Below are 21,971 nucleotides of genomic sequence, written 5' to 3' on the forward strand. Positions count from 1 at the left end.
TAACAGCCAGGTCAAAAAAAAAGGGGGGTCTCCTTGCTGCAGTCGCAGCTGTAGTGGGACCCACAAAGGGGTGGAGGGGTCATTTGTCACCTCCTGAAAACGCTGAATGCCAGCATGAATGGTGTGGGAGTGGCCATCTCTCTCCCTTATCCAGGATGGTCTGAAGAGCCTGGGGGAAATAGCTGTGAGCTCATCTGTGCCCTTGAGCAAATGGGCCTCTTCTTGAACCATCCGACCTTCATGGGACAAGTGGAGCAGGTTTCACACCTGCCTCTCCAGGTCCGCAGGCTGATGCCGCTGAGAGCTGTGTCTAAGAACAGTGCTCATGAAAGCAGATGTCATCCTTTCATTAAGAAGCACCCCTCCCAGTGTCAGTTGTCACATCTGAAGGAAAGGGATTCCGTGGGATTAAGTATCACCTACCCTTCCTACATTGACTTGTGTTAAGCGGAAGGTGAGTAGTAGAGAGAATCCCAGACTCTGTGCCAGGTTCCCTCCTCCTCGATGGAATACTGTCCTGCCCTCCACTGGACTCTTGTCTGCAGCCCTGGACTCTTGGTAGTGAGAAGTAGTTGCAGGCCATGTTGTGTCTCAGAAGCTCCAGTCAGGGCTACACTTGCTCCTGGGTGGGCCTCACAGCTCAGCTACGTCACCAGAGCTTCCATGCCTCCACTCCCATGGCAAAGAGCCATGGGAAGACTGTAGAGATTGTCTGCTTATTGGGAATTTGAATCCATGGCTCTGTGTGTGGGTGAGTGTACGAGAGTGCATGCGCATTTCTAAGTATTTTTTTTAACTTTGATAAGATGATCTTTCTTTAATTTTTTTTTTGTCATTATCCTTTGAATGGTCCATATGGATTTTTCCTCCCCTGTAACCCTCCAAACAAAGAGAAACCATGGAAACAAAGCACGCTAGGAGGTAAGTTTTGTAACTTGTCAGTTTGAACAGTGAAGCAGTCTGTGCACACGTGTGTGTATGTATGGGAGTGAGATAGACACTGGAGTGAAACACTTTGTCACTAAGCGGTGTCCTTCCTTGGGCAGAAGACGACACTGCATGGTGACTTTTCCTGCATAATTGGACTGTCTCTTCACATAAGCCAAGACGCTTGTTTCTGAATATAAGCCCATGCACTCTCAACAGGTCAGGAGCGATAGAAAAACCTGTTGTCTGGCTTTGTATTCGGAATAATGGAGTCACTAATCTACTTGATCTGGCCAAGTCAGATAAAGAAGAAAGTGAGGGATGCCCATGTTTCAGGGATAGAAGGTACTTGTAAAAGCAATTTCTTTTGGGGAGGGGAACCAGGGGGAGACACACAGGAGGAAAAAAAGGAGCAAAGACTGTTGGAAACCTTTTAATTAGTACTAATTACCTCAGCAGAAAATGTTGGAAGCTTGAAAGGATTTGTGTCAGCAAGTGAAAGATCAAAGATGGCTAGGCTCGCATTTTAATCTGTTGGCTATAAAAAGGAATGAGGGGGGTGGTAATGGGACCCAGGAGAATGGCTGCCCAGGTGGCTCTGCCCTTAATCCCTTCTTTACTGCTGCAGCCTGAGGCCTAGTCCCAATTACATAATAAGATGATTTAATTTAATTTTTTTCTTTTGCTTGACTTCAACTGGGTTGCGGAGAAGAGGAAGGGTGGTTTCTCTCCCTTTCCGTGAGGATGGAGTGGGCCTGGAGACCATAGACCTGGTGGCTGCACAACTTCTTCTATGGATTTTCTCAATCTTTTTCTCATCCAACAAAAGGACACTTTAATTTAAATTAAAACAAAACAACAAAAGCACCACACAAGGGAAAGACCTCTCCAAGGATGAGGGAGTCTCTGGGCGTACTAAGGAGGTGAGGCCTTGATGTGTTTGGGCTGTGGTTAGGGCATGACTGGGGCAACAGGTAAACTATGTCCCTGGAGATCTCCATCTGCTGAACCCTCACTGTGATAGTTCCTTCAAGGTCCAGTGGGACAGGGAGGGGGACAGGGAGGGAGAGAAGCAGGAGAGAGGAGTTGACAGTCCACAGCACTCACCATGGAGGGCCTCTGCATTTCTTCCTCTCTCCCTTTCTGTCACTGCCCTCTTCCCTTCCTCTTTAAGAATAGATTAGGCTGGGCCAGGGTCTGTGCAGCTGCCCATAATAGAGCAGGGGTTGCCCCAAGGGCCTAGTTGGCCTGTTTTTGGGTAATAAAGTTTCACTGGAACATTCTTATGTCATTTATATATTTATTTAATATCCATTTATTTGTATATTATCCACTTACTTTCACACAGAGGAGTTGTGGCAGAGATCATGTGGCCCTCAGATCCCAGCATATTAATTATCTGGTCACCGACAAAAGAAGTTTACTGATCCTTGCTCTAAAAAGGGGTTGAGCCCCATTTGCCCCCAGCAGTAACCTCTGTCGTGATGCACCATTCATTCACATCTTTCCCTTTCTGATTTCCTTTTCTGGGGCTTTGTATCCTCACCTCTCAAATAAATGGCTTACTCTTGTATCTTTGTCTGAAATTCTACTTCTGGGAACTCCACATGTATGAAAAAGACAGAACCCTTGCAGGCTGTTCTGGTTAACCCCCGTCCCTTCCAGGGTCCAAAGTGTACACCTTCAGAAAGGTAGTGAAGCAGATAGCAGCTCAGCTTAGAGAACCCAGAATGCCGCAGGCCGCTGCACTGTGATGGAAGGATCTGCGGGCATGTCCTTGAAGCTACCCATTCATCAGCTTAGGCTCATTCCTAAGCTTTTAGGTGAGCAGCCCCAGGACAAAAGTCTACATGGCAGAGTCAAGCCCACTGGCTCTGGATCCGTGAGTGTCCCTCAGTCCTCTGGGGTGTGGCACTTTCAAAATTTTTAGTGCTAGGAGGCCTGACCTAGAGTAGTCCAGCTCCATTTCAGAAAGCCAGACCACTGAACACAAGGCTTAGATCTCCACTTGCTCTCAAACAGGCTACCGGAGAGGGTTGGGGGCCCAGATCACCTGGTATTTGGCTTGTGTCTCTTCAGTCATATATGCACAGTGCCTGGTCTGGCACCTAAAATCTGATGTACGACCCCTTCTCATGTATAAGTTGTTTTTTTTTTTTTTTTTTTTTTTTACTTTCCTTTGTTCTCCTTTATCTCCTTATCTCAGTTCTGCACTTATTAGGAGGCTGGAGAAGGCCTTAGTTGGCAGATTAGGGCAATAGGTACATCAGCATCTCGCCATTTGCATTAGTTATGTATTGCCACATAACACATCACCCCTCAGTTTAGCAAACATTATTTATCACAGTTTCTGTGGGTCAGGAGTCTAGATGTGGCTCAACCCAGGGTCTTTCACAAGGCTGCAATTAAGACATCAGACAGGGCTGTCATCCTCTTAGACTCAACTGAGGAGGATCCATTTCTAAGCTCATTCACGTGGATTCATTTCCTCACAGGAGGTTAGACTAAGGCCTCATTGTCTTGGTGGGTGGCCAGGGGCCTCCCTTGGTTCCTTGCTACATGGGACTCTCCACAGGGCAGCTCACAACATGGCAGCTAGCTTTGAAGGAAGTGGGCGAGAGAGAGCTCCGGCAAGGTGGAAGCCACAGCCTCTTAGTCACCTTGTCTTGGAAGTGAGATCTCATCACTTGACCTTATTCTACTCGTCAGGAGCAAGTCATTAAGGCATTAGGTCCAGCCCACATTCAAGCAGAGGGGATTACAAAAGGACATGCATACCAGAAGGAAGGGATCAATGGGAGCATGTTAGGAGTTGCCTCCCACACCATTGACACTCAATCCTGATATCCCACTGTCTCAGCATTATTTAAGACTGAGGAGTCCAATTTAAGCACGGTTTACTGTTTGTATTTAATCATAAAATAATATTAGCTCTTTTGGGAATGAAATGCTTCTGAAACTTCTGTTACCCACTCCTCTGTGTTCCTAAAGAGACTACGCAGCATACACTTTTATAATTTGAAGTCTCAGTTCCGAATCTTCATCTTCGAGTGTATCATTCCTGGACTCTCGACCTAAAGTGGATCATTCCCTCTGAGTTCTTGAAGCACTTATTTTCTATATTGTTTATTTGGCACATAATCATATAGCACTTTGTGACAGTTCTCTTGTTATCTTGAGTTACTCCTTGAATCTCATATTGTTTAATTTCTACATGTTGACATCTTGTCTCTCCATAAGAATTATAAACAATTTGAATGAGGCAACTGTCTAATACTTCAAATAAAAGCAGCTACAATCATTCTCTTTAAATATATGTTGACTTTTTCCCTTCGATGTTGTTGATTTCTGGCTCATGACCATGATTTTCGATGGCTTCTGAAGGGTGTGGTGCTCGCTGTCCCTGTACTGAGTGGCCTCAGTCTACTCTCATTTGTTAATCTGGTTTATTTATTTTGGTAGGTGGTTTTGCTTTAGTTTTCAATTTGTTTTTCCTTTGATGTCAATCCAGTAGCCTTTGATCCCCTGCCTGTTCTCCAGTTTTGGCCAAGGATTAGGAAACTAGTCTTAAAGTGTTGCTTTGATTGAAAGTCACAGTTTTCTGAATAAATGCTTAAGATTCCCTCCCATAGTATTCTGGTTTTGTGACATCATTGTTGGGGCCGAGAGGGGACTGAGCCTTTTTTGAATCTTGACTTCACACTGGTATCACTCACTTACCTCTAGGTTGGTGGCTATGGCTCAGAGAATGAAGACAGATGCAAGTGTGAACTTTAGATAGTGTGCTATATTTTTATATTCTGAATGATGATTGTGTGAAGCTTTGGGAAGGAGAGTGAAAATGAGTATGGTTCAAGGAGTTTGGGGTTGACCACCCCATCAGTGCTTATGATTGTGAGTTCTCAGGGCCTGGCCCAGATAGCCAGCCATGGTGTCTCCCCCTCATAGTATCACCTCTGTGGGCACCGGGGAGAACGTCGGCACTCTTTATGGAAGTAGTTGTCACTTAGGCATTATAAATTGTGTCTCCTCCTTCCCCAGATTCTTATGTTGAGGTTTTAACCAGCCGTCCCTAGCACCTGCTGACTGACACTTTGATTTCTAGGCTCCAGAACTTCAAGATAAATGTCTGTTGTTCTCAGCCAAGTGGTTTGTGGTACTTTGGCATAGCAACCCTTGGAAAACTAAGGTAGGAAGTGTTCCTGGTGCGGTTTTGAGGCCCTAGCGCCTCACGTTGTCCTGTCCTTGGTCCTGAATCAATGCTCCTGTTTTCTCTTTCCACACTGTGCCTTGATCTGCCCTTACCCCGTTGCCTTCAGGATTCACCATTTGCTAAGGGGTGGGGGCCGAGGTTTTTCTGTTGTACATCCAGGCTAGGCTGGCTCTTCTTTCCCATGGAAAAAGGAGTCCACCAAGAGTGATGAGGGGGACTCCTTCGCCCACACTTGGACAGCTGCACCAGGGCAAATCTGAAATGTCTGAGCGGGACATGTCTTAAGCCTGGGACAAGCCCATCTATGTGGAGTATTTTCTTCGTGGGCTGCCCTGGCTTCCCAAGAAGTGTACACACCTTCTAAGGGTGCACCCATCTGTGGAAGTTTGGGACTTCTGAGTGCTAACGAGCTACAGTTTCCAACCTACTTGATATGTTTGCTGTCATTTTCTTTTCTGGTGACGTTGGGGAAAGGAAAAGTCACACAGTCTGTCAGTCTTGTCTGCTCCCATGAAACAGGGAAAGTTCTATTACTTTCCTCGTGGAGACTGACAGCTATGCCATCTCTTCCATCACTGTAGAGTGATCTCCTCCATCCCAGATCATGAATTGGGCCAACAGGATTCGGCTATAATGCTCAGCTGTCAAGGAGTACTTGCAGGACAGCAGTGAGAGCAAGAAGGAAGGGGGCTCACCCCACAATAAGGAGCAAAGCATTATCCTTCACCTAATCTAGTGTCTCTCAATCTCAGCACCAAGGACACATTGGGTCAGGTAACTTCTTGTTGTGGGGGCTGTCCTGTATACTGCAGGATGGTTCCAGTACCCCTGGCCTCTACCCACTAGATGCCAGTAGCACCATCCAATTGTGATAATCAGAAATGTCCTTAGACTTTGACATATGCCCTCTAGGGGGCCAAAATCACCCCCCAGTGAAGGACCACTGAGAGAATTCTTTCAAACAGTTGTAGGAATCTCTGTGGGGGTCTGCTGTGTTCTCTCAGCGGGGAGCATAAGCACATCTTATTAGGAGGGGACAGTTGTAGGTAAATACAAGATGGTTGTGGGGAGTTAGGGGAGCTGAAGGCTTAAAGACACCAGACTTCCAAGGATTTTTTAAAGACACAGAGTGAAAAGCAGCTTCAAAAAATGCATGATGTTCCAGATCTAAATGTTAGAATTAATTGGGCTCTAGTGATCACACTACACAGGGGTTGCAGTTTGCTGGCTCATGGGTAGGGTAACTTCCATCCCTGTCTGCTCAGGACAATTCTAGTTAAAGCCTGTTTTCAGGGCATCATGAATAATAATATTGTCCCTTTTACTCTGAGAGGTGCTCCTGTTTAGACAACAAATTTATATAATCAACCTCCTGCGGGCCAAGTGTAGCTCAGTACTGTGTGTGTGGACAAACACAAGTACTAATTCTGAGACCCTGGGGTGGGGGTGGGGAGGGCATGATGTGAGTCCCTCTGTCCTCACTGCTCCTTATTGTCTTCTCTGCACTTCCTGTGTTTCACCATCTCTAAAATGCACATTGCATTTTCTATTGCCCCCCAACTTGGTCCCCACTCCCCGTACATCTCAGCATCTCTGACTCCATCTCAAAATGAATGGCTTCTTAAAATTGTCATTGACCATGAGGCTATCGTGGTGGGTTTGTTGTCACTGCACATTCCAGCTTGGTTCCAGTTACTAGGATTTTCACTCCAGATGACTTATACACCTTTCTGATAACTCATGTGCCATTTAAGAATGCACTGTGATTTGGCGTTGAAAGACAAAGTTATTGTGCATGTGGAAAGGGCATACACTTGATAGCATAAAGCAAATATTTGTTGGAGTAACAACCTTGATTTATGAATATGTTTCTTGCAAAGCCACAAGCAGGATATAAGAAAGGAAGAGAGTTCTTGAGGCATTTTAACGTAGGAAACACTGGGTCATTTTTAATTGACAGTGGTTTTTCTCTCTTGCTAATACATAAAACAACCTTGGATTCATTGAAATACCGTCAGGTGTCACCTGACTGGCCCCTGGAAGTATTTAAATTGGGGACCTCCAGTGGTTCTCATACTTTGTTATGCATAGAAGTGATCATAGAAGTGATGAATTAACTGTAGATACCCTAGACCCCACCTACAAAGAGAGTGATTTGTAAGTCAGGGGTAGACCTTGGCATCTAAACTTTTAAAGATTTATTTATTTGAGAGAGAAAGAGTAGGGTGGAGGGGCAGAGGGAGAAGGAGAGAGAAAATCCTCAAGCTGACTCCCTACTGAGCGCAGAGGCCAACAGGAGGTTCAATCCCATAACCCTGAGATCAGGACCTGAGCCAAAATAGAGAGCCGGATGCTTAACTGACTGAGCCATCCAAGCACCCTTGAACTCTTAATAAGTATCTCAATAGGAGATTCTGATACGTGTGGCCCACAAACCACCCTGCTAGATACTCTGATACAATCACCCCCTCTATTCCACTTTGGAGGAATCTGAGGTTCAGAGAGGGAAAGGAAGGGGTCTGCTCATATACAGTAACCGGATGAGCTGGGACTGAAGTGATATTTCCCAAGTTACCCATAAATAAATGTTTTGATGAATCTGTATTATAAATGTTTCTGGAGTTCTTCTTGGCTCTTTCTTCTGGAAAGGAGATAGGCTCAGGATTTGGGCCTGTATCCAGGGTAGATATGTTTTTCTCTCTTCCTACTTAGCCATCACCATGGGAGATACAAAGAGGGGTCTTTGCAGTCCCATAGCTTAATTAACTGTCAAGGAGATAAGAGTAGGACATGAGGGACATTAGGTGAACAAACCAAGTCTATGATCAGTGATGGATAGAGCACATAGGATAGAAGGCTTTGAGAGTGGACTCCAGCCATGGTCAGCTAGGTCCAGGACAAGCTGAAAAGTCTTTTCTGAGAAGAAGGGGTTTAAGCTCCACCTTGAACTGTGGGTGAGATGTACAACAGCAGAGAGCAGGTGGAGGCATTTCAAGTGAAGATAAAATGACCAGACAGGTTACTCAGTCTTCCCGCAGGTCTTGGCAGGTCCTTAGAAGGTGATGGGAATAAAACCTGGAGGTCTGGCTTGAAAGCCAGGTCAAGACAGATCAAAAAGTTAGCCTTGTCAAAAGCTTCAGGTCTATTCTTACCTATAGACAACCCCTGGTGATCCCAAGTTATTAATCCACCCGGAGGCCTATCCTGACCTGAGTTCCCTTGCTTTGAAGTGTGCTGTCCTCTGCAGCATGAGGAAATAATTTGCTGCCTGCTTCAATGAACCATCAGGAGAGCCAGCAGACCTAATGACATGTGAGAATATTAACCTCCTACCACGAAGAGCTGTGAATCTTGAGCGGCAGTCTATAATTCACCCTGGGCTCCTGAGCCAGACCTCTCCAGCTTTCTCTCTTGCTCACTTTCTCACTTACACCCAGAGAGAGAAGGAGAGACCTGCTCATAAAACTTTATATTCTCCAATAGTGTGAGCTTCACTGAGCTGCTTAGTAATGAGTGACTTTCCTTTTGCAGCCATGGAAAAATGTATACCCTCAGAGGCGAGGTGGGGGCTATTTTCAGTGTTGCATTTTGCATAGGATTCTTTCCCCTAATCCTGGGAAACACATGGTATCATGGAAGGTGACCATTAAAAGGCTTCGATAAAAAAAATAAAATAAAAAATAAAAAATAAAAATAAAAAATAAAAAATAAAAAAATAAAAGGCTTCAATAACCAAACTTCTTCATAATTCTAAGCTTTGTCTTAAAAATCAAAGGGAAAGTGGAGGTTAGGACTCTAATCTAAGGACATTTTGGAAGTTAGATGGGACCTTAGAGATATTTTATGGTCACTTGAAGGCAGAAGGAGAACTTAAACCTCATTGTGTTATAACTGTGTTTTTGCCCTTGTTTCATGAGACCATGGGCCCCTTGAGGACAGGATAATATCTTAACTGTGTTTATGCTCCCAGGCCTATCAGAGTGTCTGATCCCTGTAGCACCTCAAATAGTGTCAGTGAAAAGATGGAGCAAATCATCTGCTCCAACTCCAAGTTTCACATATGAAAAAAATCCAACAACAACAAAAGAAACAGAGCCCAAAAGATAATTGAACAATGGACATCGCTGAGTTTTCCTAGGGCTAAAGTGAGCCTGCTTTCTCCTGTTTGCTGCTGGTGAGAGGACTGCCACTCTCTAAGCGCTAGAATGCCATTGTGGTGTGTTCATTAAGCATTGTGTTGTTTTCATGGAAACTACCTAGTAAACTCATTGAAGCCAGGGGAGCCCAAATTAGGGCATAAAATATGAAAATGGGAAATCAGCTGCCTGAGGGATAGGAGGTATCTCAGACATTCAGGCATGGCCCCCTGGAGGAGAGCATCTAGCAAAGTAGGAGTTCTTGAACCAGGAGAGTATTTCCCACTTTGCTAGCAAATCCTGGCCCATCAGGTTCCACATAGGTGGGAGCAGACTTGTGTCATTCACCCTGAGTCTGGATAAATAAATATAGTAAATACTCATTGAAGGAGGAGTAAAGTAATGAATTAGAGTAACCCATGCTATACTTATTAAGGTACTCTTTTGTTTAGCCAAGCCATTTAATTTCCATATCTCAAGTGTCTCTGTACAATACTAGGCACATAAAGGCTTTTTGATGATTTATAGATATAATGAAATCAAACTTTCTTCCTCTGCTGCCTTGGCTAACACAATGAGTGGGAAAAACCAGTGGTTAGTGTCCACTCTGGATATATGTAATTCCATCTTTCTGGTCTCTCCAAATTGTTATCCTCTTTCTTCTGCCATTTTCTTCTTTTTAAAATTAATTTTATTAAAACCAGTCAAATTAAAACTGTTTCTGTCCAGGGCATCTCAAGGTCCATTCATTATGGCTTCTTATCTTGGCAGAAGATCGGCATGGAAAGGCAGCTTGGCCATTATGCACATACAAAGCCCATCACTTCCCTACCAATGGCCAATTCATCAAACATTTATCTTTTGCCCTCTGAGCACTGTGTCACTTAGCCTGTCACTCCCTAGTCTAGGATGCTAGGAAAGATGAAAAAAAAAATGCAGGGGGTAGGGGGAGAGTTTTTTCTCCTCCAGCTTTTCCCTCCCAGAATATTTTGTTAATCAGGTTTCATACTTGAGACTTGAAACTCTCTCCCTCCCCCTGCTGTCCTCCAGCCTCCATGTTTTTGGCCATATATAGGTTGGAGAAGGCCTGCTACATTTATGCTCAACTTTTTACTGAGTGATGATGTGACTAAGGCAAGGATAAAATTTTAGCTTGGAGACTTTTTCTCCTGCAACCCACTTTAGAGCAGAGAATGTTAGAAAATGAACAGACATCTTAAAGAATTGAATCCAGCCTCTCCAGTTTACAGAGTTAAGGGAAGCCCAGAGCAGGGCAAGGATTTTGATGGCAGGAAGGTAGTCACCAAGGCAGAACAAGAATCAGGGACCCTGGTCATTCTTCAGACAGAGGTTCTTGCAAGGTGGCATTTCCTAATGTTGTCTGATGATTCTGAATACATGTTAGTATGTCCTTTGGAGCTTTAGCTACATGCTTCCTTATCTGAGCTTAACTAATTACCTCTTTTGAAAATACATGATCTCCCCCCCCCCAAAGAAAAAAAGAAAGCCTAATCTTTCAAATATCAACAATCCTTATCTACTTAGGCTTGTTTTTAGATACCTTATCTCATGTCCTCCCCATTCCAATATCTGCAAAGTATGTAAGTCAGGGATTTTTCTCCCACTATAATAGATTAGAGAATTACATCTGGGACTTGAAAACAGACATTGTGAGCCCAAATCTAGTGGTCTTACTTTGTGTGTCTACTTACCACATTTGTGTTTGGCTTCAGTGAGTTGACAAGGTAGTCTCCCTTCAAACATCACATTCTTTGTGAAAATATCACTATGACATTCTACCCCCAAGAGCAGCAGTCAAATAAACCAAAGAGGCAGATGGGCATGAAGGAAGCTTCATTTAGTCTGAGGAAAATCTCCTGTTCATCAGGCTTCATATCTGCAAGCATTTGATCTGTCTTCTTTGTCCCTAAAACTGTTACTTCTGTTAGGTGTTGGTCCTCGGGGCCCAAAATGTGCCATTATATGAAATGGAGTGCAACCCTGACAAAATTGTTCTTTGAAAGGTTTTGCAAAGCACAGAGTGAGGGCTGTTTGAAAGAAGGGAAATGGCTGCAATAGTGAGACACTTTTGGAGGCCACCATATCACCCAGGGCCTTCTTTCCTTCAGGAGATATAAAGCTATCCTGTAGTCTGGGACAGAAAACATGTTTTCACCTTTTTCAGCCAACTGGGACCTCACAGAATCAGTAGTTGGCATATTTTTGCTGGTGTTCCTGGCCTGCTTCCATTCCAGGGGGCCCTGCCCATGGGGAGCTGGTCTTTGGGCAAGTATTTGATTAGGGCCCCTCTGGGTCCCTAGGGCCTTGAGGCACAGCCGTGTAAATGTCTCCCTTTCTGGTTGGTTTGCAATGAGTAGACACCATCTGTTGAATTAAAAATTCCCTTTATGGAGGGTGGTGAAAGGCTTATGTGGAAGAGACACTGTTATCTTTCAAGCAAACAGTTCATGAGGTTGAAGAGCTGTGTTCTTGGCCCAACATATGTTTGCCCAATGGCTGTGGGAGCCTCCCCCACCAGGCGCTGAATTCCGCCCCATGGCGACGTGCACACATACCGCGGCTGCAGCACACCATGTCCACTCCCTTACATCTCCCTAGTAAAGAAAACCTCCATTTATAGAACCCGCCAAACAAACTCACTCTTTAGACTCTTAAAAACAAACAAGATCCTGAGGCCACAGGCTCCATGCGTGCATGTGTGGTTTTGTAAAATCTCAAGCCGTGAATCAAAATAATTTTAGAGACATAGTCAAAGCCCAGACCAAGCCCTATCACCAGGGTAGGAGAAATGCAGGAAAGATTCACTGAGAGGCATGGAGGACAGCCAGATGGGCAGAGTGATGGGAACAAGATATGGAGGCATCTGGCATGTTCATCGGGAGGGTACCTGGTTCTCACCTCGGTCCTAGGGACTCCCTTACTATAATAGCTTCAGGACAAACATAGGAGGGTGCATCAGAGACGGTGACCACTGCAGCCCTCATTTCTTTCCTCTCAACTTTTAGAGCCCATTTTGCCCACGTTGCTTAATAATGTGCTATCCTATATGATTTCTCTTCTTCACCTCAAGTCCCACTTTTTCCTCTGTTCCATAGTTGATGAATTCACTGGGGGCAGGCGCTGTGACTTGTGCATCATTGGTCGCCCCAGAGGTAGATGCTCACGAGAGCCTGCCAGGCTGGAAGTGCTTATCACATACAGGCTTTCTTGTGCTAAGTAAGCTTGTTGGAATGGCTATTGCTTGCATGCCAGGATTAGTTATCTCTTCTTATGTTCCTTTGCCATCAAATTTGGTGTAAAGTATAAGAAGATGCTCACAGAATTAGAATTTAATTGGATTGAGACTTTGCTGAAACCGACTTCCCCTTTAAAACCTTTCCTAAATGCTCCCCCTTCTCAGAGTACTGTTTACCATCTCAATCTAACCCATTACCCTGCAGTCTCTGGTGACGCCTTCCCTGCCTACATCTCTTGCTTAAAGTCGGAGAGCATGCCACAGTCCTCTTCGTAGCCCCAGAGACTAGCAAAGTACTGGGCAAAGAATTGGCACTCAGCACCTTTTGGTGAATGAAATGAATGAATGAATGAATGAATGAATGAATGAATGAGCTATAGAGGTACATGCCAAGGGGGGAAGGGAACCGTTAGCTGGTAAATTTCAACCCAGCTCCACCTAAAGCATACTTCACCTCATGAAGGGCACATTGAAAAAAATGTAAGAATTAGTCCTTCAGGGGATTTTTCCTGGAGGATCAGGAGGGGAGCAGTAGATAAAACACAAAAGAATTTGAAGATCATCTAGTTTGAGCAATATGATTGAGGACACACAATGAATGAATCACAAAGCTGTAACAGAGCGTTTGGATAAAGGATGCGGCAATGGTGTATTTCCCTTTCTAGATCTCAACCAGAAATTATTTAGAGGGACTTTAGCATAGTTCAATTGAAGGAGTACTGCACGATATGTCCAAAGGTTCTAAACATGGCTTGGTTACTATATATGGTTAAAGGTGAGCCACTTTACCTCTCTCATCATCAGTCACCTTCTGTGGAGGATAGAACACCTGAAAATTCCCCTGGTCTATGACTCTGTGAAGAAGACCATGACAGGCCATATTTTACACAAATAGAATTGCAGCTTTGACATCGAGTTATAAGCTTTAAGAGGCCAGTGTGTTGACACGTGCCTTTTTTTAATGATGGAGATATCCCCATAGTTAGGGAAGCATTAAAGAGGTTTTATTCAGTCCCGGCTAGAGGATCAGAAAAAGGCACTGAGTTTAGCGTGATAGAGAATGACAGAGCTAGAACTCTCTGCTGCCCTCTTTCCACAAGGCTGTCTGGCAGGGGAAGAAGCAGCTCTTGGCTGCCTTTGGGAAAACCTCAGTTAAAAAGGAAGTAGGTCCAGTCGGATAGGCACAGAATCTGAGTAGCATATTAGAGTCACCAAATCTAATCTTCTATGCAGAAATCTCTTCTAAACATTCTCCTTGACTCTAACCTCTGATCGAGTACATATACTCAGAAGGCAGCTTAATCCTTTGGTGAACAGCTCTCCATTTCTGTAAGTTTTTAAAAATTGATTCAAGACCTTTCCTTCCAACTTACATTATTTTCTCCTATTTGTTTTTGATTCTGCCTTCTGGAATGCCAGAGTCTTGGTACTTGGAAGACAACTAAGTCTCTTCTGCTTCTGGTTAAATAATTTTGACTGTCTCCATCACTGTTTCTTAACACCCAGCTGCTTGGTCTCTTTCTATGGTACTTCTGAGTACCGATGCCCCTTTGAGTCTGGCACTCAGAATTGAAACAAAGCTCCAGGTGGAGTCACTTAAGGGCCAGTAGAGCAGGATCAGATTCACCTCTGTGGAGGCAGCCCCATTCTGCTGATTCATACTAAACCTTCTTTAGATACACTGCTCTTTATCCAAGGGTCCCCCATCTCGTGTTTTTATTTAAAAGTAGTAGTTACTGGAGTTTTTTTCTGATTATAAAACATTTATTTACGATAGAAAATCTAGTAACTAGTGAACACTTTAAAAGAGAAGAAAAAAAAACATCCTGTAAATAACCGTTACTCAGGAGTTAGTGGTTATAAATCTGGGCTCACTCTATCGGTATGCAGATGTATAAGTACCCCTATGCCCTGAAGTGTACGCGTGCGCGTATACAATTGTCATAAAGTCCTTGTGTACGAGATTATATATTAACAGCAGTTTATAAATTAGGAATATCTAACAGACTACTTTAATGACTCTTAACCATCACCATGGAGAACATGGTACAAATTAAAATTTGTACAGGGAATGGAGGGGAGACATAGATGACTTAATTTTCATGCATGAGTTTGTATATGCATGTGCTTATATGTATTATAACTTCACTTTAGGTACTTAAATAGAAAGCATGACAATTTTAATGGATCAGTAGATAGACATCTATAATATCATATTTAATTACTGCATGCTATTTCATTATACAGATATATCAACCTTTATGTAATCATTTGTCATTGGGCATTTAGGCATGTTTACATTGTTACTATAAATAATGCCATACTGAACATACACCATGTGCACTTCTTTGATATTTATTGAATAAATTATTGGATTTACTGGAGGAAAGAGTGATCGTTTTTAAGATTTTGAATATAAATTGCCATCCAGAAATGTTATAAAAGTTTCACTCTTCCGTTAGTGTTGAATTGGTCTGTTACTTCAAACTTCTGACAAGATTATGTTAAGATTTAAGGAAACCGTGTATTCGCTAGTTAAATGAAAACATCTTGTTTAATTTGAATATTTTAGATTCCTACTGAAGATGAAATTTTACCCCACCTTTCTATTATTGACCATGTACATACCTTGTGTGTTATCTTTCCATGTCTTTTGTTTTTCCTGTTGGGGCTTTCAGCTTTCCCTTAATGCATTTCAAAAGCTCTTTTAATATTAAGGATACTAAACCTTAGATTGTTAGATTGCAAATATTTCCTCCAATTTACATCTGCCTTTTAATTTTTTTCTTCATATATGTATTTTGGGAGTAGTTAGGCTTTAAATCTACATTTAGGTCTTTACATTAGATAATGTGAAATTTTGTCTTTTTGGGTGGAAACAATGGGTTGATTCCAACAGGATCATTTTGGATCCTACTGTATTGTCTTGAATAGCTTTCTTGGGCCTGGGACTCCATAAATGTGATAAATTCATCCTTAACCAAGTCATTGGCAAAAAACAGGACCAAAGTCCCCAGAACCTTCTCTAGGAACAAGCTGGGCCATTCATTAGTGCTCTTCAGTTATATTTTTGAACCAGTTGTGACTCTACCTAAAGTTGTCATTTTCTAGCCCACTTTTTGCTCTCCTATCACAAGGATATTTTTAGAATCATTTCAAAGTCTTTTATAAACCTGGACACAGTATATATCGTCGTTCCTAGTCAGTTGTCCACATTAACAGTCTCACAGAACTTGTCCTTAATGTACAGAAACTGCCTGTTTGATACTCAAAGGTATATTAAAATTATATACATACATAAAATTAAGTAAATATATATATATATCCTGTTACATATTATAAAGGATTTGAACTAGCTTATTAGAATTAACAAATAGATAATAAATAAAATATAAGGGCTATGAAAAAAGAAGTCTTAACTGTGAAGTTAGAAAGCAGATACAGAGACTATGGGATATTACTTTTTAATTTTTTAATTTTTAAAAAATTTATTTTTTTAAGATATTTTTTTTTTTTTTTTTTTTTTATTCATGATAGAGAGAGAGAGAGGCAGAAACACAGGCAGAGGGAGAAGCAGGCTCCATGCCGGGAGCCTGATGCGGGACTCCATCTGGGGACTCTAGGATCACACCCTGGGTCAAAAGCAGGCACTGAACCACTGAGCCACCCAGAGATCCCTAAAAATTTTATTTATGTTTAAAGATTTTATTTATTTATTCATGAGAGAGAGAGGCAGAGACACAGGCAGATGGAGAAGCAGGCTCCCTGCAGGGAGCCCGATGCAGGACTCGATCCCAGGACCCCAGGATCACGCCCCCAGCCGAAGGTAGATGCTCAACCACTGAACCACGTGTCCCTATAGCAGTTTTCTTAGTATTATTAAGGTATAGTGTGTGTCGGCTTCCTGACTTGATCGCACTTAGAGTTAACAAACACCTAGCCAACTACCTTAGATTTTTGACTGGTCTTGTCTTCAGGTCTCTTATGCCAGTGTTGAATTATTCTTTTGTGTAACTCAGAGATCATTCATCCTCATAGGGAGCTTAATACAGTTTTGGGGTGACTTTGACAAATCCCATAAGATATACTGTCATATGGTGTCAGTATTCACGGTCCTACACAGCCATGAGCATGTCTGTATTCATCAGTTTCGTAGATACTTTCATCGCCTATTAATATACTTATAAAGACTAATCGATTTAATTACTGAACATCTACCTATCCCTGGCTATGTGACCTGTATGACAGACAAATATGTAGAAAATCTATAGGCCCATCTGAACATATAGTACTATCTCTAGGAATAAGCTGTAGGAGATACTATATGGTATATGTAATATACGATCTCTAGTAATGTACTATATATATATATATATATATATATATATATATATAACCATTTACGTGGGATATAAAAAGAATTTTATGACAGAAAGAAAGACTATCTCTCACCTAGTGGGATTAATGGCCTTTCTAAAAGTGCTGCCCCTGGGCCATTTTCTGGGACATGAACAGTCCTATCGCAGCTGTCCCATTCTTTTTTCTTCCTCAACCCCATACCATACCAACTCTGTGTTGCCTGTCCTGTCCTTGTAGCTTTGGTCATGGCCTCTGTTGTCAGTTTGCAGACATTTCCCAAGGACCTGCCATGTGCCAGGCTCCACACTTGGCACGGCGGGGCTCATTCAAGAGGTACAAGGTGCTGTTCCTGCTCTCAAGGGTGATATTTAAATTATTTAACAACTACAGTGATCAATCAGGAAGATCCTGGCTGGAAGCAGGGTCCTGAGAGGCGCCAAGCTGTGTGGGGCATTAACCATTTAGTTGCTGGATTATGGAAAGGTCTGGGGATTCCAAGGGGGGAGGGCAGGTAACAGGAGGAGCATTCAGGGTACTCAGAGCCAGGATGATTTCCAAGTGGTAAAGAAGCTCTGGTGTATAGATTCAGACTCACTGATTGCCCCCTCTGCCTGTACGTTGACACTGGCCCCAGGGTAAATAGAGGGAGGCATCCTGGCCTCTGAAGGAATGGGAATGTAGGGATTGCCCTCCTAGCCTCTGGCCAGCTGCCCTGAGGCCTGCTCTTTGCCCCGCCCTTGAGATTTCCCTGTCAGCTTTTCTCTGAGCAGCTCATAGGCTCTGGGCTGAGCAGTAGTCAGTTGACAAAGGGCTATTGAGCCCTCACTGTGCATTTGACAACTTCCCAGGTATTTATGGAGGGTTACATTGAGATCCCTTTTTGTTAGGGGGCCGGGCAGACGGACGTCATCCCAAAAGACTGTTCGAGAGCAGACACCGGCCAACCCTTGCAGGCCGACAGGACTAGCCAGGGTGGTGAACATCAGACAGACAGGCTAGGTCCTCTAGAATTTCCATAGCCTCCCCATTTTATCGGTTAAAAATATGCACCTGGATATCTGGATAGATAGAGGGGGTAGGTGAAGATCTTAGTTCAGATATGATTTTCTTCTTTGGTTTGAGAACATCCCGACTTCTGGTTCTGGGTGTGAGGCCAGCTATGGTTCCACAGAGAGAGACGTTTCTTCCTTGGGGTCTGTGGTTAACCGTGGCCCCATTCCTTGCCTGTGTCATGCAAGGCAGGAACATCGTCCTCCGTATAGACTGAGAACTGAGGAAAGAGGGATCCAGCCTTTACCACAGCTTATACCTCAGAAATAGGGTTGGCAGTTCTTGAATGGAGGGTTCGGGAGGTGTCCTCTGGTGGTTTTTCTGGCCAGATCTTTTGCAGGGTAAGGGACAGGAAGGGGTTGCTATGGATTAGTAGCTCCTCTGTCCCAAAGCTACCAGCCGTGCATTGGTCCTGGCTCTTCTCCTTCCCCACTCTGACATGCGGCTGACTTTTGGGGATAGAGTGAAGGCCGCTGAGCGTGAGGCCACCCAGGAGCAGCAGAGATTGGGGTCCGAGCAGCCACCCCTTTGTGGGGCCTGCTGCCCCGCCCAAGGCCCGTCCTTAGCAGCCCACAACCACTGGCCTAACTGGGAAAGGGCTGCGGCCGCCTGGTTAGTGCCGCTGTTTTTATAAGCTAATGAGGGCAGAGTGTGAGCCACGGGCAATGATGCCGGGATATTAACTGTGACAGGACGCTTGATCATAATTATCTTAACGAGGATAGGGTTAATTACAGTGGAAACTTAAAAGTTCTCTCTGTTTGAATCCGCTAGAGCTGAATGCGTTGTGATGTTTTGTCATTTTGATATGACTTTGGAAAAGGCACTGGGACGCTCCCAGCGGCCTCGGTGGCTCCTGGGGGAGCCCAGCCAGCGCCCCGCCAGCAGGTAACTGAGATAGCACCTGTGGGTGAGGTCACGGCAGCTCTCCTGCTGGGGAAGCAGGAGGCAGGCAGCCTGCCGCGCTTCCGAGGGGCTGATTGGGATTCAGAGCAAAGCACCTGCCTCAGGTAGGCCAGGACGCACACCGGGCCTGGTGTCCCCACCTGCCCTGGGCGTCTCTCTCCTGGGCCTGGCAGGCCTGTCCCCAGCTCCCCGTGTGGAGCTGAACCTCCAGTCCCTGACCCCGGCAGACCTGTGCGCCTCGCCTTCCCAGCGCACCCCTCAAACACCCGCAGACTGCAAACCGGCCTGGGGAGGTGTCACCTGGCGTGACAGGCACCCCTGCACCCGGGCTCTTGGGTCTGGGGTGCATTTTGCTGTCCGCACGCTAGGTGAGAGCCGAGAGATGGCAGTCCCATCATCTTTTCCTTGTAGCTGTCCCATTAAACAGCATAGACCTGTGTGGCTCTTAGGGCCTTGGTTGCCTCTTTGGGCAGGCCTCTTGCGTAGAGGGCCGTGGACGCGAAGGTCGACGCCCAGAATTTCTTTCCCCTTCTCCTTCCACGAAAACAGCAGCTGCAATAACAACAGAAGTCAAGTTTTTAAAAAGCAAAAAAGAAAGCATCCCCCAGGTGTGGGTTTGTTGGCCTCCACGCGCCAGCCAAGCTCCAGAAATGCTGTCTTCTCCAGTTTTACCCTTCAGTATGTTCTCGTTCTCAGTCTCCTGTCCCCAGTCCCTCAGCTCTGAATTTAGCTGATTAAATCACCAAGTGTACACGGCACTGATGACATGAAGACAGGGATTTATTAATTAGCAACCCCCCATATAACACGATTCCCTTTTAACTGAGCAGCTAATAACATTACATGGCAAAAAGAATCTTACAACCAGACAGGTGACGGGGGTGGGGGGGGGGTGGACGGGGGATTTGAGCCCCAACTTCCCCTACTCCTCTGTCTCACCAGGGAATTGAGCTCTGCCCCAGAGGCAGAGAAAGGCAGCTCTGTGGGCACTCCCTCTGGTGGTCTCCGCTTTGTCCCTCTTCATGCTGTGTCATTTTGTCTTTTGCCTAGCCCCCTCCACCCGGGCACTCCTGGAAGGGAGCTTTCTTTTGCTTGCCAGTTGCCAACCATTTGCTGATTCTCATGATAAGAGTATTATATTTGCATAACATAACTCGGGAACAATGCACATTTGGATGCTGCCTTTGACCGGAGCCCAGCTGATGTTTGTGCACAAAGGGCTTATTAGCCATCCATAAGGCGCCCTGAAGGGAGGTGGCCTCCACTCCCCTTGTGGCAAAGAGGGCCTCATCCTGTAAAGGACTTTGGGATCATCACTCATTAACCCCCACGGAGGAAGGGACTTCAGGAAAGGTCGAGGTTTCCCTGTAGAAGTCAGACTTGTTGTACACCTTGGCATATTTGCTCATCTGTCCACCCCCTGCGTCCAGAACACATACCACCCCCCACCCCAGACCCCCAACACACCCTCTAAGGTCACAACTACCAGAAAAATCAATGAATGCAAGGAGGAAGGAAAAGAAAGGAACCAACATTTGCTAGTGACATGTTAGGCTTCTTTTGTCTGTATTCCCTAGGATCCCGTGAGCTGGAAGCAGCACAGAGCAAGGGGGGTCACACGGGTTATTGACATGACCAAATTCACACTCCAGGTAAATGGCAGAGCTGAGACCAAGTCCCCCGAGTCCCACTTCCCAGTGTGTAACTTGTGTTGTGCTTCCCTGAACCATGAGGAAGAAGAGAGAGGAGGAAGAAATGAAACACAATGACCCCACTGACCCCTCGGCCAAACTGTGGTGTTCGCCTGCCTGCGGTGGTGCTGGCCTGAGGGGTAGGGGTGGTCTGGGTGCTGGGCCCTGGGAGGGGGCGGGAATAGGACATGCCGAGGGAGCCTGGGGCTTTAATGACTCGCAGGGCACAGTACACCTCGCAGATATCGACTCCCTGTTTTGGGGTCTGCTTGGCAGAGGGTCCCACAAGGGCCGTGCGTGCAGCTGTCCGGAGAAGGCCTTGGTGCTCAAGTTCACAGTCACATCAGACGTGCAGGCCCTGCACACACGAGCAGGCGGGTCCGCAACGTACGTGCCATCAGTAAATGAATAAGTAGTGTAGACAACATCTCCCTGATTCGACACATTTTATAGAGTAGCCAGGAGATCCCATGCGAGTCCGCCCTCTGGTCGACGTCGTAGCTCAGCTGTCAGCCCGTGCAAGCTCAGCAGGGCTCTGGGGGCTGGCAGGTGAAGGCGCTGGGAGTGTGTGTGTCTGTGTGTGTCCCTCCACCGGGCGGCTTTCTTTAATTAACGTCTGTGAGCCGGGCTGGGGGGGCTGGGGGGGGGGCAGCACATGCACACAACAGCCCCTCAACGCCTCTACCCCCCCATCCCAACACTCCCAAGACCATAACCTTAAGAGTTAACTTCAGCTAAGTATAAAAACAAGGCTATTTTCCCCTTCCTGGTACTTTTTTTTTTTTTCCTCCTCCTCCTCCTTCTTCTTCTTCTTCTTCTTCTTCTTCCCTGAGCCGGGTACTTAATTCTTTCAGATGCTTGATTATTTACTGCCTTGACATCTACATTGCTGCATTCCACGCTTCTTTCAAAAATAAAGTGAGAAATCCACTTTCCATAAATTAAAACCCTAACTTCATGCCAGGAAACCTTGAAACAGAAATCCCCCCCCCCCAACTCCTTCCTGAAGCCACGCCCCCCTCCCCTCCACCAAAACAAAAACAGAAAAGAAAAAGAAATCAGGAAAGAGAAAGAAGCAGCCCTCTCCCGACTGGAGTGATCATGTGCTCCTGCAGATGCCTGGCCTTTGGGGGCAGCCACAGGGACACTGGGCAGACGCAAATTAAGTGATTAGTAAAGAAAAAAAAAAAAGAAAAGAAAAAAGAAAAGAAAAAAGCAGAGTGTGTGTGTGTGTGTGGGGGGGGAGCGAGAAGTCAACGGCAGCAAAGAGGGAGAAAGGAAGGCTGCCTCGCCTTTTCCTGGACTGTGCAGAGGAGAACCGCTAAGAAATGATACTTGAAGTTATATTTATTATTGTAAGAGGGGTATGATATTTCTGGGCAGGAATGATGGATGACAACTTAAATTTGTGTCCAGGGAATGAAGGTGAACTG

The 21,971-nt window shown here is 45.0% G+C and overlaps 1 protein-coding gene across 2 annotated transcripts in view; it reads left to right on the forward strand.

Annotated features, from left to right (window-relative positions):
* The window catches only part of LRMDA (leucine rich melanocyte differentiation associated), a 1,014,859-nt gene that overhangs the window by 543,765 nt on the left and 449,123 nt on the right, over nucleotides 1–21,971 (forward strand). The window contains exon 3 of one of the 2 annotated variants that reach the window (XM_038534450.1): nucleotides 892–921. The exons of the other annotated variant lie outside the window; for it this stretch is intronic. Within the exon in view, the coding sequence (XP_038390378.1) occupies nucleotides 892–921 (30 nt within the window). The remainder of the gene's footprint in view (nucleotides 1–891; nucleotides 922–21,971) is intronic. 2 annotated transcript variants of the gene reach the window in all.

The sequence above is a fragment of the Canis lupus genome, chromosome 4 (assembly GCF_011100685.1).
Source record: "Canis lupus familiaris isolate Mischka breed German Shepherd chromosome 4, alternate assembly UU_Cfam_GSD_1.0, whole genome shotgun sequence".
Taxonomy (NCBI): Eukaryota; Metazoa; Chordata; class Mammalia; order Carnivora; family Canidae; genus Canis; species Canis lupus.